Source organism: Oncorhynchus mykiss, chromosome 28 (assembly GCF_013265735.2).
Source record: "Oncorhynchus mykiss isolate Arlee chromosome 28, USDA_OmykA_1.1, whole genome shotgun sequence".
NCBI lineage: Eukaryota > Metazoa > Chordata > Actinopteri > Salmoniformes > Salmonidae > Oncorhynchus > Oncorhynchus mykiss.
The window spans coordinates 726,341-743,470 of record NC_048592.1 but is presented as its reverse complement, the minus strand read 5'-3'; the positions used below and the strand labels follow the sequence as shown (position 1 = coordinate 743,470).

Below are 17,130 nucleotides of genomic sequence, written 5' to 3'. Positions count from 1 at the left end.
TCATTGCTGTAAAGTACTGTGCTCTATTTTCTCTCTCTGACACTCAGAGGCTGACAGCAAACTTGCAAAGCCTACTCAGAAAGGCCTGTGCTCTTGGTTATACCAAGTGATGAAATTATGCAATGTTTCAACTTTGCCCGCTCTGCACACTGCTCCAATCTATCAAATGTACATGTAGCAGAAGAACGCCAGGGTCTGCATCCCTGCTTGACATCATGGCTAAATTATATTTTAAAACCAAATGTAACAGATGCGCAGGAAGAGAGGACGGAGAGAACCTGTGAGTGATTGCTGGTAGGGGATGTGGCTGGCTAATTACAGCTGCTAAATGTGATATACACATGAAAGTGAAATGAACATTAGTGAACGGGCGCATACAGGAGAGTTACTGTTGCTTTTTTTGCGTTGACTGAATTTATTAACAAAACTGACTTTATAAACATTTAGAATTTTAGGGTCGAAAAATTCAGTAGTATCAGATGAAATCGTATTCTAAAATGTTGGCAACGTTTTGGTACTGGTATACCATGCAACACTACAATGGATCCCTACCTGCTTTATGGTATCATGTAATATGACATTTCCTTGATCAAGGTCAGTTAGGCCTCCATGACAAGGGCACGTACTGAGTACGCACCTCAGAAAGAAAGCACATTGTCAGATCAAGGGCCATATGTATCAAGCATCTCGGAGTAGGAGTGTTGATTCAGGTTCAGGTTTGACTTTTAGATCATAATGAGTAAGATTATAGACAGGGGAACTGATCCTAGATTAGCATTCTTACTCAGTTGCTTGATACACACAGATCCAGGTGCTTGAGTTGCTTGAAAATGAGGTGTTTCACAGCTTGACAAAGTTGAACATGTCACCCAGGATTAAAGGACTATTGTTCAAGAGAACAATAAAGACAAACAATTCCTGTGTATCAACCACACACACACTCATGGTTTTCTCACAGAGTGTCTCAAATGGCACCCTATTCCCAATATAGTACACTATTTTTGATGGGCGCTGGTCAAAAGTAGTACACTATATACGGAATACGGTGCCTTTTGGGACATAACCAGATTCATTACCTGAGATCACCACTGACTGACTCTCCCTGTGTGGTGGCCATGTCAGCACCCTATTTTTTACTTAACCTTTATTTAACTAGGCATGGCAGATAAGAACAAATTCTTATTTACAATGACTGCCTACCCCAGCCAAACCCTAACCCAGACAATGCTGGGCCAATTGTGTGCCGCCCTATGGGACTCCCAATCACGGCCGGTTGTGATACAACCTGGAATAGAACCAGGGTCTGTAGTAACTCCTCTAGCAATGAGATGCAGTGCCTTATCATGCTGAAACATGAGGTGATGACGGTGGATGAATGGTACGACAATGGGCCTGAGGAGCTCGTCACGGTATCTCTGTGCATTCAAACTGCCATCGATAAAATGCAATTATGTTCGTTGTCCGTAGCTTATGCCTGCCCATACCATAACCATAACCATACCAAACCGCTCGACGCCATACATACTGCAAAATTCTCTAAAACATTGGAGGAATATTTGTATTTATTTTATTGAATATCCGAAACATACAATATACTTGCAGTGAAGCCACTCAACAACTATATCATACCAGTCATCGAACAGACTCCCATTCAGAGCGACACACAGAAGCATCCAGGGTCAATACCCTGCTCAAGGCCAAGTTGACAGATCTCCCACAACGCCAAAAAACATAAACTATGAACCCTCCAAGATCCCCCCACAGTTCCCCAATAGCTGTCCCTCAACCATTCGAGACCCCTCCCACAGTTCCCCCAAGAAGAAAAATAAAAAATACAATTAATTCCATTCCCCACCCCCAAGAAACCCCAATGCACCAACAACCAAGAGAATGAACTAAAGAGAAAGTGAAAAGACAGAAGAAAACAAACAATGCAGAAAAATGTCAAGTATAAATAAATAAATCAAATCAAATATCGTACAAATATCGTACATCAGCTGATATCTCAAAGTGCTGTACAGAAACCCAGCCTAAAACCCCAAACAGCAAGCAATGCAGGTGTAGAAGCACATGGATATGGATATCAAGGACAACTAAAATCATAACAGCAAAGCAAACTACATGTTTGTGTGCATGTCTGGCATTATTACATGTATGCGTGTGTTCTTGTGTGTGTTAATTTGAATGAATGCGTGTACATGCATGTGTACAAACACCTGCACGGCATCAGCCTCAGGCAAACCGGCATTAGTTGTAAAAACACTGCCTCAGTGTCATTCAAATGTACTTTTTATGTTTCAACTTGACTTTTTTTTAAACTTTTATCTTTGACCATCATTCTATCTCCCACACAGCAACTCCACTCCCACTTGTCTCCAATTCCACATCCCAATCCTCAGCCTATCCCACCCATCTCTGCTGGCCACCCTCTTCGGGTTTCTACGCAACACATCTTTCAACTATGCTGTGACGTTTTACGTACAATTTCAATCTTTCTAATCGAATCCACAGATTGCGAGTTGAAAATAAATACTTTTACAAAGAGGAATCTTATGGTAGAGAAATTAACATTAAATTCTCTGGCAACAGCTCTGCAGTCAGCATGCCAATTGTACTCGCCCTAAAAACTTGAGACATCTGTGGCATTGTGTTGTGTAATAAAATTGCACATTTTAGAGTGGCCTTTTTTGTCCCCAGCACAAGGTGCACCTGTGTAATGATCATGCTGTTTAATCAGCTTCTTGATATGCCACACCTGTCAGGTGGATGGATTATCATGGCCAAAGAGAAATGCTCACAGGGATGTCAACAAATTTATGCACAAAATTTGAGAAAAAAAAAAGCTTTTTATTTTATGCAATATTTCTGGGATATTTTATTTTATCACATGAAACATGGGACCAACTCTTTACATGTTGCATTTATATTTGTGTTCAGTATACATAGGGAACGGGGTATCATCTGGGATGCAGACAATAGCTTGTTATGTTACACAATTACAGACCAACCGGATCTCATTTGACGAGTGACATTTAACAAGAGTTAGTTCTTTAGTAGAGTTACACACTGGGTGACACTTATGACAAAAGGATGTCTGTCTTTAACATGAGGCGTGGAAATTGAGCTTCTTGAGTGAGATGGATTGACACGGTTTTTGGTTAGACTATTCCCTCTCCTGAGCACCTCAAGGATAGATACATGTACAGTGCATTCGGCAAAAATTCAGACCCCTTGACTTTTCTCCACATTTGTCACGTTACATCCTTATTTTAAAATGGATTATCTTTCTTTAACTAGGCAAGTCAGTTAAGAACAAATTCTTATTTACAATGACAACCTAGGAACAGTGGGTTAACTGCCTTGTTCAGGGACAGAGCAACATATTTTTACCATGTCAGCTTGGGTATTCGATCTCGCAACCTTTCGGTTACTGGCCCAACGCTCTAACGTGGCTACCAGCCTAGTGGTTAGAGCGTTCCCTCAATCTGCACACAATACACCATAAAAACAAAGCAAAAAACAGGTTTAGAATTGTATAAAAAATGAATAACTGAAATATTACATTTAATTTACATACAGTACCAGTGAAAGGTTAGGACACCTACTCAGTCAAGGGTTTTGCTTAATGTATTATTTTCTACATTGTACAATAATAGTGAAGACAGCAAAACTAAGAAATAATACGTGTGGAATCAAATAGTAACCAGAAAACAGCCCTATTTTGTAAAAGACCAAGTTCATATTATGGCAAGAACAGCTCAAATCTGCAAAGAGAAATGACAGTCTATTACTTAAAGACATGAAGGTCAGTCAATCGGGAAAACGTTTATTAAACTGCAGACGCAAAAACCATCAGACGCTTTGATGAAACTGTCTCTCAGGAAGACCGCTACAGGAAAGGAAGACCCAGAATTACCTCTGCTGCAGAGGATAAGTTCATTAGAGTTAACTGCACCTCAGATTGCAGCCTAAATTCTTCAGAGTTCAAGTTAGACATCTCAACGTCAACTGTTCAGATGAGACTGCGTGAATCAGGCCTTCATGGTCGAATTGCTGCAAAGAAACCACTACTAAAGGACACCAATAATAATAATAATAGACTTGCTTGCGTCAAGAAACACGAGCAATGAACATTACACCAGACCAAAGAACAGATTTTGCAAAATTTGAGATTTATTGGTTCCAACCGCCGTGTCTTGTGAGACACAGAGTCGGTGAGTGGATGATCTCTGCATGTGTAGTTGGTGTGATGGTGCTTTGCTGGTGACACCATCTGTGATTTATTTAGAATTCAAGGCAGACTTAACCAGCATGGCTACCACAGCATTCTGCAGCGATATGCCTTCCCATCTGGTTTGTGCTTAGTGGGACTATCATTTGTTTTGAGTTGGTTTGGATGAGTTGGACTGCAGAGTGAAGGAAAAGCAGCCAACAAGTGCTCAGCATATGTGGGAACTCCTTCAAGACTGTTGGAAAAGCATTCCTCATGAAGCTGGTTGAGAAAATGCGAAGTGTGCAAAGCTGTCGTCAAGGCAAAGGGTGGCTACTTAAAAGAATCTCAATTATATTTTAATTTGTTTAACACTTTTTTGGTTTATACATGATTTTGTATGTGTTATTTCATAGTTTGTCTTCACTATTATTCTACAATGTAGAAAATAGTAAAAATCAAGAAAAACCCTGGAATTAGTAGGTGTCCAAACTTTTGACTGGTACTGTATATAAATAAAAAGGTGTTTTTTAATTTTAATACATTTGCAAAAATGTCTAAAAAACAGTTTTCGCTTTGTCATTATGGGGTATTGTGTGTAGATTGAGTACAAATTTTAATTTAATACACTTTATAATAAGGCTGTAACGTAACAGCATGTTGAAAAAGTCAAGGGGTCTGAATAGTTTCTGAATGCACTGTAGATACTGTCTGGTTCAGGAATAGATTGATAATGTGTAGTTTGACAACCTGGCCACTTTGGAGATATCAAAAATACATGTATTCTGCTAAGTGGAAATGAGCAGGGAGACACTGATAGGGAGGTAGACGCAGAGTAGTAGTAGGGCCGGGACACGTGCCCATGCTGAAGGGTGACGTGTACATGCTGCAGGCGGCAGCATTACCCGCTAGACCAGCCTCAGGCACACTTCTAAGATATATTGATATTGTCTGGTTTGACAACCTGACCACTTCAAATGATTTCATTGGTAACCTGAGGTGAACTACTCTACGTTGGAGACCTGAGGTGAACTACTGGACGGTGGTACCTGAGGTGAACTACTACTTTACATTGGAGACCTGTGGTTAACTACTGTATCTTGGTACCCGAGGTGACCTACCGTACGATGGATGGTAGCACAATAGAGTGTAATGATGAACAAACATTGCAGGCAGAAATAGAACGTAAGACATTCTACCATGTGGAAGGAGGGTGAGACCTGTGCATACAGATCTGACAACAGAATAGAAAGGATACAGGATACAGATAGGACAATTCTTAATCTATGCCTATACTCAAACCTTCAGTTGGTAAAATGGGGTGATGTAAATGTAAAAATTTAAATATAAAACCCACCAAGGATTTTAGTTTCATTTAGCCATTTTGACAAACTAATTAATTAAGCTTGCCCAAGCCAGAATTGTCCATTTTGATAGAGGTATTGGGTCAATAAACATTTACAATTCCTTCACAACATAAGTCACATACAGACACGGGCTTGGTTCAGCAAAAGCATTGGTCAGTTACTGTCAGTCAATGTTATGAAACACTTTCCGTGAGACCCAAGTTTCTCTCACTCACTCACTGGTTCACTGTCAAGTCGGAGAGGTGCGAGAAGGGGGCCAGTCAGAGCCAGTAGCCGAGCAATACACAAATTGTTTACGAATTGTCAGTCTAGCAACAGAATCTCACAAACTGGTCTGATGCCATTACCCAATCTCAACACCCCCCCTTTCAGTTTAATGAAAAGGGTAGCTACCCGGCTACTGGCTCTGACTGGCCCCCTTCTCGCACCTCTCCGACATTACTATTAGGTTTTTTCCAACTCTCAGTCCAACTCGTTCTCTCGTCCCATCACATAGGCTGAAACCAAACCCGACAGCATTTAACATCCAAAACAAGTACAGAGGTGTTAGTTGAGCGTTTGATTTGTTGCAATGCTGCTAGACAAAGACTGTTTAAGAGGGTTAACTCCCATGCCCAAATACATTAATGGTGCATAGTGTTGGTGCAAGAGTAGGTATAGGCCTATTTCATCACAAAGTGTCAAGAATTCTACTACATTGACTCTTCCCAGCTTTTCAAATAGTTAAAAATCACAAGTGGGTCACCAGGTGCAGACGGGGTGAATAGAAACCATACGCAGGAATCCAGAGTGTGACAATTTAGTCATATTATGCGACCTTTTAACTTGGCTGTGCGAGTTTCATTTTTAATTGCTTCAAAATGCAATGGCAGGGGAAAAAAAACAACTTTGGAAGCAACTAGTTGTCCATATTAAAAAGAGAGGAGTGTCTCTTCTACTGTAGGTATAGTTGTTAGTTTTCAACTATCATTACTGTGCTCAAAGCACTCTTCTACAATCAAGATACCCGATATGTCTTTGAAATACAGAGGGTGTGAAATTGAGCATCGGCCATCGCAAGGGAACTAGCCTCATTGCACTTACATGGCTACTAGCAGTAGGTGTTATATTTACAGTTCGTGATCTAGCTAATGTGTTGAGTTTCTACTTCCTCAGGCGGTGAATTAGCACCAATTGAATTAAGCAAATATATAATGTTAATGTACATAAAGATGAAGGCAAATTAATCTCTATTTAACAAAACATTCTGGAGCCCTATTTGACGGTAAAATATTTTTAAAAATGTTCAATCCAAAATGCATGACAATAACTGGATTAGGTTGCATATCAAAATATTTTGAATCATGCATTCCTGCTTGGACATGTAAGACGTAACAACTTACAATGAAAAAAAATGTATAAATGCAACATGCAACAATTTCAAAGATTTTACTGAGTTAGAGTTCATAAGGAAATCAGTCAATTGAAATAAATAAATTAGGCCCTAATCTATGGATTTCACATGACTGGGCAGCGGTGCAGCCATGAGTGGGCATGGGAGGGCATAGGCTCATCCACTGGGGCCACAAATAAGACAAATAACAGCACAACAGTGGTGTGCAGAATGGCATCTCGTCGATCCTCGTCACACACAGGCTATTGCAGCAGACGACCACTGTTCTGGGTTCCACTCCTATCAGCTAAAAACAAGGAGAAGCGGCTCCAGTTGGCACACGATTACTAACACTAGACAATTAAGGAGTGGAAAAACATGGCCTTTTCCAAGGAATCCCAGTTCCTTTTGAGTCATGCTGATGGCAGAGTCAGGATTTGCTGCAAGCAGCATGAGTACATGGACCCATCCTGACTGATGTCAAAGGTACAGAATGGTGGCGGTGGTGTACTGCCGTCCAATCTGCAGCAACTGCGTGATGCCATCGCGTCAGCATGAACCAACCTCCCTGTGGAATGTTTCCAACTTGTAAAATATATGCCCCAAAGAAGTCAGGCTGTTTTGGAGGCAAAGGGGGTCCCAATACAGTACTAGATGGGTGTACCATACTTTACCTTTCATTTGAAATATGCTAATTTGTTTAATCCAATTTGATCCAGTCCTGTGATAAACCTGCTGTAATTTCAGAGTGTCTGGTTTGACATTAAGTACCCTCTTTTAAACTGTCATTTTGTTAACTAATTTACTGGTATTTGCAACACAACAGTCAATCTAGTGAATCACACAGTAATGTAGATGGCTAATACATGTACAAGTCCTGTAATAATGACTAGTACTGATTGGCGTATGTGGCGTATGTGTGTTGGTGTGAGTGCTGAGAAGTGTAAGTCTGCGTTAGGCTGTGTGTGTGTGTGTTGGTGCTGTATGAGTGTGTAGGGATGCTGAGAAGTGTTTGTGTGCACTCTAGTCCTATTCAGAGGGGCTACTGAATACAACTGTGATACAACCTAACTTACTAACTAGTAAATAGTTACCCTACTTTTTGTTCATGATCATGTCACCCCAATTACTCTGTTACCACCCCTGGTGTGTGTTTGTTTGTGTGTGCGCACTCAAGTGTGTGGGCGCCACCTTACTCTTCAGTGTAGACTCCCAGGAGTGCATAATATCTCAATATATATGTTAACAATAGGACCACCTGACTTTAAATTAATGGGTTTAACATACTGTATTTGTTTTATTCTGTATAGACTACTTAGCATATTATTATGCATCTAATTTGCATAAAGCCGTATATATTTTTTATTCTAATTTCAAAAAATGTTTCAATTTGTTACAAACTCTCAGTTATGCATAAAGCATGTATATTTGTTAATATGACAATTGGCCCTCAAATTACAGTAATTATGCATTCCCTACTGCCTAATGTGCATATTAAGAGCCTAATTGTCATAATATTACATATACATTTCATAAAATGTCAGAACAATATGATCCCTCCATCTTAAGACATTGGACAAAACTTGTTGAAATTAAGAATCCATACAGGTGATTTTGTGCCTTTTTGACAAGGGTTTATCATTGTCCTGTCCACAATTTTTTTTGTACCTTTTCTGATCACGTGAAAATAAGATCTCAGCGATTGTAAGTCTCACACCCTCATGAAATAAAGCGTGTACTATATGGAATACAAAGTATAACACCAGAACCAGTGTCTAATTTTGAGCCCTAACACCCTACCCCTAATCAATGTGATGTACATTGTACGCACCTATTTGATAGCCAAGCACATTTATGGGATAGACATGAACAATTGCAGGTTGCAAAGGCATTTTGATCAGTTTAGGTGGTTAAGTAATTTTTTTACTAACCAAAAAGTCAATAAAATTGACCTTTGTCCGTTTAAATCTAGCGTATCTAACGAAAAGGCTGGCCTTGCTGTCATCATAGCGGATATTGATGTCAAAGCAGAGCCTTCCAAAAGTGACACCTAATTTAACAGTGACACTGTTAAATTAGGTACAATTATGCAAGTGAACACATGTGAAACAGATGAGTAGGGTGAGAAGATTATAACTAGCTACTTACTTTCTGTATTTTCTCCATTCGTTGGCTGACAATTCCATACGTAGACGGCAGTCACAAAAACCACAAGTAAAGTCCGCTGACACATATTTACTTAAATCAATATCCGACCGAAGACACAGTCGAGAACTGGGTTAGAATCCGTGTCAACTCGGTTAAAACTAGCTGGCAAGTGGTAGCTGTCAATTGGTTCGTTAGCTAAACCACGAGAACCCAGAGGTAAACAAAAATAAAAACATGCATTCCGGAAAAATGGGCGGAGGGAAGTTAAGAGTCCAACGTGTTCACTAGCTACCTGGTTAGCCACTGCTAGTTATCTGTACAGATCTGGTGGATATTCAAAATCGCCACAAACAAATGCAACAGTGTGATTCATTGTGGACAAACGAAGCTAAAGTCTCACTTGCCAATAACTTGCATGGCATTGGGTCTTTTCAATTGTTCTTGATTCAATCCGCAGTCAGAACAGGCCAAGCTGAGTAGCTAGCTAACTGCTAGCTACTGTTAGCTGGCTGTGCAGCAGGCCACAACGCAAGTTTGTGCGATTTGATACCAACTCGCAATTGAATTACGCTTTCGGTAACACTCGCTATGGCGCCGTGTATCTACTTCGGAAATGGCTTATTCCCTTGCATTGAAAGGATAAAAACCACAGCTAGTGATGTGCAGAAATTTCTCTCGTGTCGCAGTCCCACATTCTGTAGCTTCCCTTATGACAACTTCAGGTTCATGGCACGCGTGGCGTACTAAACCAAATCCACGGGTCACTGCGTTTCACGCTCACCGCTGGTGTCTTTCACCAAAAAATACCACAATAATAAACGCAAAAGTATTTCGATTAATAGGTAGTTTACTTAAACTCAACTGAACCTTGTATGGAGAGAATAAACAATTAAACCGCAAACTCGATTCGGTCAATACTGACATTAACGAGACTTCCACTCAAGACAACATTGACTGTCAGACTTCACCGTTGGTCAAATTGTTCGCACTATTTCTTCACAATAAAGCGCGTTTCGGTGATTTTACATGAGGGATATCTCCCTTCAAAATGACCACATGGTTATTGCACAACGACAACAGCAAAAAATAAAGTCGAAAACGTATATTTTAGTCTCCCACATGAGAGGTAGATTGTTAAATCCTCTTCTCTGCCTCTCCTCCGCCAGTAAACAAAACCTGCAAGTGAGCCAGCTGGGGCTAAAGGAAAACACGGACTGGAATATATTGGATTAGGCAGTTAGACTAAAAAATACTGTAAAAACCTACATTGCATCTGTGAATAGGCTACAAACGAGCGGGGGTCATACCATGGATAATCTTTACTACTATAACCCATAGAAACGCATTATTAAATAACACATTCATACATGTTAAAAAAATTTTTTAAAAGTTAAAAAATGAATCATAAGGAATAAGATTTTTAAGTGTCTGTCCTATATTTAGAAGAAGACCGATTTTCGGGATGTCTTAGAAATAACGCTATATCTTGGCCACCTTTCACGCAGATGCGGAAGGCCGAAATAGGTGGGTGTGAGATATTGAGATGCAGCCCATGGAGAAAAAAAACAATAGTTTAAATTGACTGATTTGGATAGGGATTTTTATTAATTACTTAGACTGTCGCCTTAATCAACATCCACGTTTTTGACGCCCGGGGAACGGTGGGTTAACTGCCAGGCTCAGGGGCAGAACCATTTTTACCTCGTCAGCTCGGGGATTCGAAGGTTGCTGGCCTAACGCTCAAACCACTAGGTTACCCTGTTTAAATATCACATTGTCCAGCGTTGTTATCTCTTCTCTCTGTGTTAGTTCTTGGCAGCCTTTATGGGAAAAACAGCTGCACTGAAACTCCTATGCTCAGATAGACCATGTCAATGCTAACCGCTTAGAGAGGAACTATCACCTGTGGTGGAAAAAGTATCAAATTTTCATACTTGAGTAAACGTAAAGATACCTTAATTGAAAATTACTCAAATAAAAGTGAAAGTCACCCAGTAGAATACTACTTGAGTAAAAGTCTAAAAGCATTTTGTTTTAAATATACAGTACCAGTCAAAAGTTTGGACACCTACTCATTCAAGGGTTTTTCTTATTTTTTGTCTTAATGCCAAGAGTGTGAAAAACTGTCATCAAGACAAAGTGTTGTTACTTTGAAGAATCTCAAATATAAAATACAAATTTTAACAAATATAAGATTTGTTTAACACTTTTTTGGTTACTACATGATTTCATGTGTTGTTTCATAGTTTTGAAAATAGTAGAAATAAAGAAAAACTCTGGAATGAGTAGGTGTTCTAAAATCTTTGACTGGTAGTGTGTGTGTGTGTGTGTGTGTGTGTGTGTGTGTGTGTGTGTGTGTGTGTGTGTGTGTGTGTATGTATGTATTACATCATTTCAAACGTTTGACTGGTACTGTACTTAAGTATCGAAAGTAAATGTAATTGCTAAAATATACTCAAGTATCAAAGTATAAGTATATATCATTTCAAACTCCTTACATAAAGCAAACCAGACAGCGTAATTTTCTTGTTTATTTTATTTACGGATAGTCAGGGGCATGCTCCAACACTCAGACATCATTTACAAACATCAGAGGCAGTAGGGATGACCAGGGATGTTCTCTTGATAAGTGTGTGAATTAGGCAATTTTCCTGTCCTGCTAAGCATTCAAAATGTAACGAGTACTTTTGGGTGTCAGGGTAAATGCATGGAGTAAAAAGTACATACTTTTCATAGGAATGTAGTGAAGTAAAAGTTGTCAAAAATAGAAATAATAAAGTAAAGTTCAGATACTCCGAAAACTACTTAAGTAGTACTTTCAAGTATTTTTACTTAAGTACTTTACACAACTGACTATCACTAAGACATTTGTGTACCAATTGTTTCCAGTTTTAGCTTTCTGAATTCACTTGTGTTCTCTGTATGTATGCATTGTTTAAAAGGTGGGTTACATCCCAAATCGCACCCTATTCTCCTCATTGTGCACTAGTACACTACTTTAAAAAAAGTTATGCACTACGTAGGGAATAGGGTGCCATTTGCGGCATACTTAGTCTCACTTGCCAGTCTTAAAGGGCTGAACTGATGGGGTCTCTTCCTACACTGCTGTAGAGAGACACTATTGAAGATGTGGGAGTATGTTTCCGTGCCAAATGGCGACCTATTCCCTAAATAGTTTAGCATTATATAGGGGGATAGGGTGCCATTTGGGACTAACATATGTGTGTTGATGTTTACAGTACACTTAGAAAAAAAGGAGCTATCTAGATCCTAAAAGGGTTCTTCAGCTGTCCCCATAGGATAACCCCTTGAAAAACATGTTTGGTTCCAGGTAGAACCCATTCCACAGAGGGTTCTACATGGAACCCAAAATGGTTCTGTGGAACCAAAAAGGCTTTTTCAAAGGCCTATCCCTCTTGAGTTGGGACAACGTGTTTTTTATTAAGTTAAACGTGCTCTTTATGATAAATGTTTTTTGGGACCAAGTTACACTTCTCAAAAGGCAGCGAACTGGTGGAACGACCCACAAATACTGGCTCGCCTCTTCCCTGGCTCCAACTCTTTCCCACACTTCGTTGCTGGCGTGGAGAGGACAATGTGTTCTTCTCAACCAACTTAACTGGTAAAATAAGGGTTCTAGATAGATAATAAAAAATAATATAAAAATAGATTTTACTACATTGCGTCCAAAATGGCACCCTATTACCTATATAGTGCACGACATTCGATGAGAGCCCTATGGGCCCTGGTCAAAAGTAGTTCACTACATAGGGAATAGGCTCCCATTTGGGACGCATGATTTGATAGGGTGGAGATGCTTATTGTTCATTTACTGTAATCATAACTAACCACAAGCCTGCCTGTGTTGAAAAGTTGATGGGTGATGCTTAGAACTGATAACAACAAGCGGAAAGATGACTTAGATTAGTTTTCCTGTACTGGCAGCCAGGGGATTGGCTGGACAATACTACCAGTGTTAACTCACTACCTGTTAGCATCCTGCCTTCCCAGCAGGACCAGTACATTTCGGATAAAAAAAGGAACCTCTTCTGTCACCAATTAAGAGAAAATAGCCCTCAATCTTACAGGAATTCAAACACATGCACAAACACGCACATACACACCAATGATGTCTATAAACCCTGGATGACTGACAGGGGATGCTGTATTGAAGCCACTATGCAGCCATTTTGGTACTACATTCATTTTTGAGAAGTGTATTATATTACAGACACCTTAATGCATGCTTTTAAATGATTAGGCGATTCAAGTGAACTAGTTCAGGGCTAAAACAAAATTGTGAAACGGCTGGAGCTCCCCGTGTAGAAGCTTGAGAACTTAACCAGGTAACATTTCTAGTTAGTATCTCAAAATTTGGAGTTAGGATCTCAATATCTTGAGGTAGTATCTCGATATTTTGAGGTAGTATCTCAACATTTGTAGATACTAAATGTTGAGATAGCATCAACATATAAAAATGAATTGGGCTTCCATAAAGTGCATTCGGAAAGTAATAAGACCCCTTGACTTTTTCCACATTTTGTTACGTTACAGCCTTATTTTAAAATGGATTCAATGTTTTTTTCCCCTCATCAATCTACAAACAATACCCCATAATGACAAAACAAAAAAAGTTTTTTTAGAAATGTTAGCAAATGTATTAAAAATAGAAAACAGAAATATTGTATTTACATAAGTATTAAAACTTGCTATGAGACTCGAAATTGAGCTCAGGTGCATCCTGTTTCCATTGATCATCCTTGAGATGTTTCTACAACTTGATTAGAGTCCACCTGTAGTAAATTCTATTGATTGGACATGATCTGGAAAGGCACACACCTATCTATATAATGTCCCACAGTTGATAGTGCATGTCAGAGCAAAAACCAAGCCATGAGGGCAAAGGAATTGTCCGTAGAGCTCCGAGACAGGATTGTGTCGAGGCACAGATCTGGGGAAGGGTACCTGTGCAGCGACACTCCCCATCCAAACTGACAGAGCTTGAAAGGCCCTGCAGAGAAGAATGTAAGAAAATCCCCAAATACTGTTGTGCCAAACTTGTAGCATCATACCCAAGAAGACTCATGGCTGTAATCGCTGCCAAAGGTCCATCAACAAAGTACTGAGTAAAGGGTCTGAATTCTTACAGTACCAGTCAAAAGTTTGGACACACCTACTCATTCAAGGGTGTTTCTTTATTTTTACTATTTTATACATTGTAGAATAATAGAGAAGACATCAAAACCATTAAATTACACATATGGAATCATGTAGTAACCAAAAAAGTGTTAAACAAATCTAAATATATTTTATAGTTGATATTCTTCAAAGTAGCCACCCTTTGCCTTGATGACAGCTATGCACACTCTTGGCATAGTAATATGTCAGCTGTAAAACTGTGTTTTATGGGCTATGATGGGACAAGACTTTTTATAATCTGGTCGTATTGTAAAAACTACACAACAACTGCGATTGGACAATACAACTAACAGGGCTGCGCTTGCTGTACGCCTTTACATCTGTAATTAAATAGTTACTCACACAGTACGTCATCACTATTGTGTTAATTGATTAATTCCAGTCAATCCTTTTGGATTGATAATGTCTAAGTAGCCTAACCGCCTGAAGTTCTAATATAAAACAAATTTGATGACATTCACATTTTCTCTTAACACAAATAAATAGGCCTATTTTCGGCTATAAATACAGGAACATAGCTTAGGCTATTACTGCTTCGTTTCCCCTGGCCAGATGGGATCAGAGCTCATAGGCTTCTCTAGGCTACCTGCAGCTGTGATTGTTAGTTGGCTACAGCTGATCAGACTGAAACACAGATTGTACACGAGATGACCAATCATGAGACAAATCAGTCTAAACAACAGTACTTTGACCCTCTTTTCAACGCTTTTGTGTCAATATTTTTTATTCAACTGAATAGAAAGTGCCAGCTCGGCACACATTTGCCGGTGGCAGTGCTGTGCTGATCTCTGCAACATGGATAAATTGAAATCATTTGCCACATATTGCTACAATTGAATAAATATTTCCTGTATGTATGTTCTACTTTCAAAAAATGCCAAGTTAGTTACTAATGTACTAATACTAATGTTACTGTCCTCAATACAAATAAATACTGCTGTAGAATTCCATTAATTCCCATGGAGGACTGCTCCTTCTGAGTGCCAATATGGAGGCCGTGAATGTTATAGCCATCTTACTAATGATGATGCTGTTCAACGTGTCATCCGCAGGCTGTGTAGTGGGAGGTGAGTCACTCACAGGCACTGGATGGAGCCTAGCACTGGGCTTTCTGATAGCAGTTCTTTTCAAAAAGTGTTGACTTGTGATGATTGGTATTGAATGTGGTTACCTTAGCTATTTCAGTTAATGCCCTTATTGTAAATAGGTCTGGATAAGAATGTCTGCTAAATGACTATGAAGTAAAGTTACTATGGCTATGGGCTATAGTAAGGCTATGGGAGAGAGGGAGACAGGTTAAGAGAGAGAGGGGGGTGAGGGTAAGGGTGAGAGAGAGGTGACCAGCAGCTTTGAGCCAATGAGCCGATTTCAGCACATCACTAATCTGGGAACATCTTTTATTATAAGAAGGTGTAAGGAAGCTAATAGGGTTGTGATGCACTTCTTGACACAAATTATAATATCATAGTCTGTCTGTCTGTAGGTATGTGGAGTTATAATAACATTATGGCACCAGGCAGTTTTAGTTTTAATCACCCTGTTCAGTCTTTTGTTCACAACATTTCCAGCAACAGTTTCTTTTAAGGGTATAACACTTCACAATACATTCAAAGCGATTACATTACACATTCACAAGTCATACAAGTCATGTAGGTACACTTCAAATAAAGTGTTTTCCATTGAGGAAAATATCATTTATTTAGCAGTATGCAGTGGCTGATTGTGGGTGTTTACAGTAAGGCTTGTTTTGCCTCCTTGACAGTGTAGTTCAATAACCATTTGAGGAAATTGAAGCAAGATACTTTCCCATCATTTCTGATGGAAATAAGAGCGATGACGAGCACACAAATAAATGCCTGGTCTAGTTAATGGCGACATTAAAACACAAATACATGTTGTGAGGTCTACTGAGGTTCTCTTGAACAACAATTTAAGACTGGGGCCATGCAGTATTGATGTAGTATTGACAGTCTAGCTTCCTGTCCAGGGGGTGTACTTGGACATCAAGCCAACTCACGGTACATGAAACAGCAGATAAGCTCCTGCCCCTATGGGCCACTCTGGCTCGGACAAGGCTTACTTATTGACGACAACTGAAGGATAGCAGATGACCGGTAAACACATGATGCTATTGTTGACAGTATGTAACCAGTAGCCATGGAGCCATGGTCTGTGTCCCAAATGGCACCCCATTCTCTAGCAAAAGTTTTCCAAAGTGGTTCTTCAGCTGTTCCCATAGGAGAACCCTTTTTGGTTCCATGGTAGATAATTCATTCATCCATTCATTCAGATTACACTAGCATTTCGTTTTTTTACAGCATAAAACAGTCAATTTACGGTATTGTACTGTCCTTACACAGCACTAGCTTTGATACCGTATTACAGCAGGTGTACTGTAATATAAACTATATAATTTTTTTTTAACCACGGAGCTGCCTGTATCTACTGTCAGATTCACGGCAACCCTTTTACAGTGCAGATAGCACCTTTTTTTCTAAGAGTGTATGTAATGCACTACTTTTGACCAGAGCCTCATGGCTCTGTGGCTCTCAAAAGTAGTGCACTATATAGGGAATAGGGTGCCGTAGTATTTGGTACGTAGACATAGAGTCAGAAGGCTGTTGTTGACTGAGTGACTGACTGACTCCTAATCCGGTTCCAGGGGCCTGGGGGAGGCAGGTCAAAGCTAGGACCCTCTTTTTCGCCCCTCTCTCTATTTTCCTCTCTCTCTCTCGCTACCCTCTCTCGCCCTCTACCTCCCTCTTCTCTCTCAGGGGTTTCTCTGAAATCCCATTACACACTGCACAGCATTGGCCAGCTCAGAGATGATTATG

At 39.7% G+C, this 17,130-nt stretch overlaps 1 protein-coding gene across 4 annotated transcripts in view; it reads right to left on the bottom strand.

Annotated features, from left to right (window-relative positions):
* The window catches only part of LOC100136604 (insulin receptor), a 125,103-nt gene extending 114,636 nt beyond the window's left edge, over positions 1-10,467 (bottom strand). For 2 of the 4 annotated variants that reach the window (XR_005040201.1, XM_036966058.1), the window contains exon 1: positions 9,098-10,467. Coding sequence is in view for 2 of the 4 variants with exons in the window: in XM_036966058.1 (XP_036821953.1) it covers positions 9,098-9,182 (85 nt within the window). In the remaining 2 variants the exon portion in view is untranslated. The remainder of the gene's footprint in view (positions 1-9,097) is intronic. The other 2 variants (XR_005040200.1, XM_036966057.1) reach the window with 1 other exon arrangement.
* Positions 10,468-17,130: the final 6,663 nt, after the last annotated feature.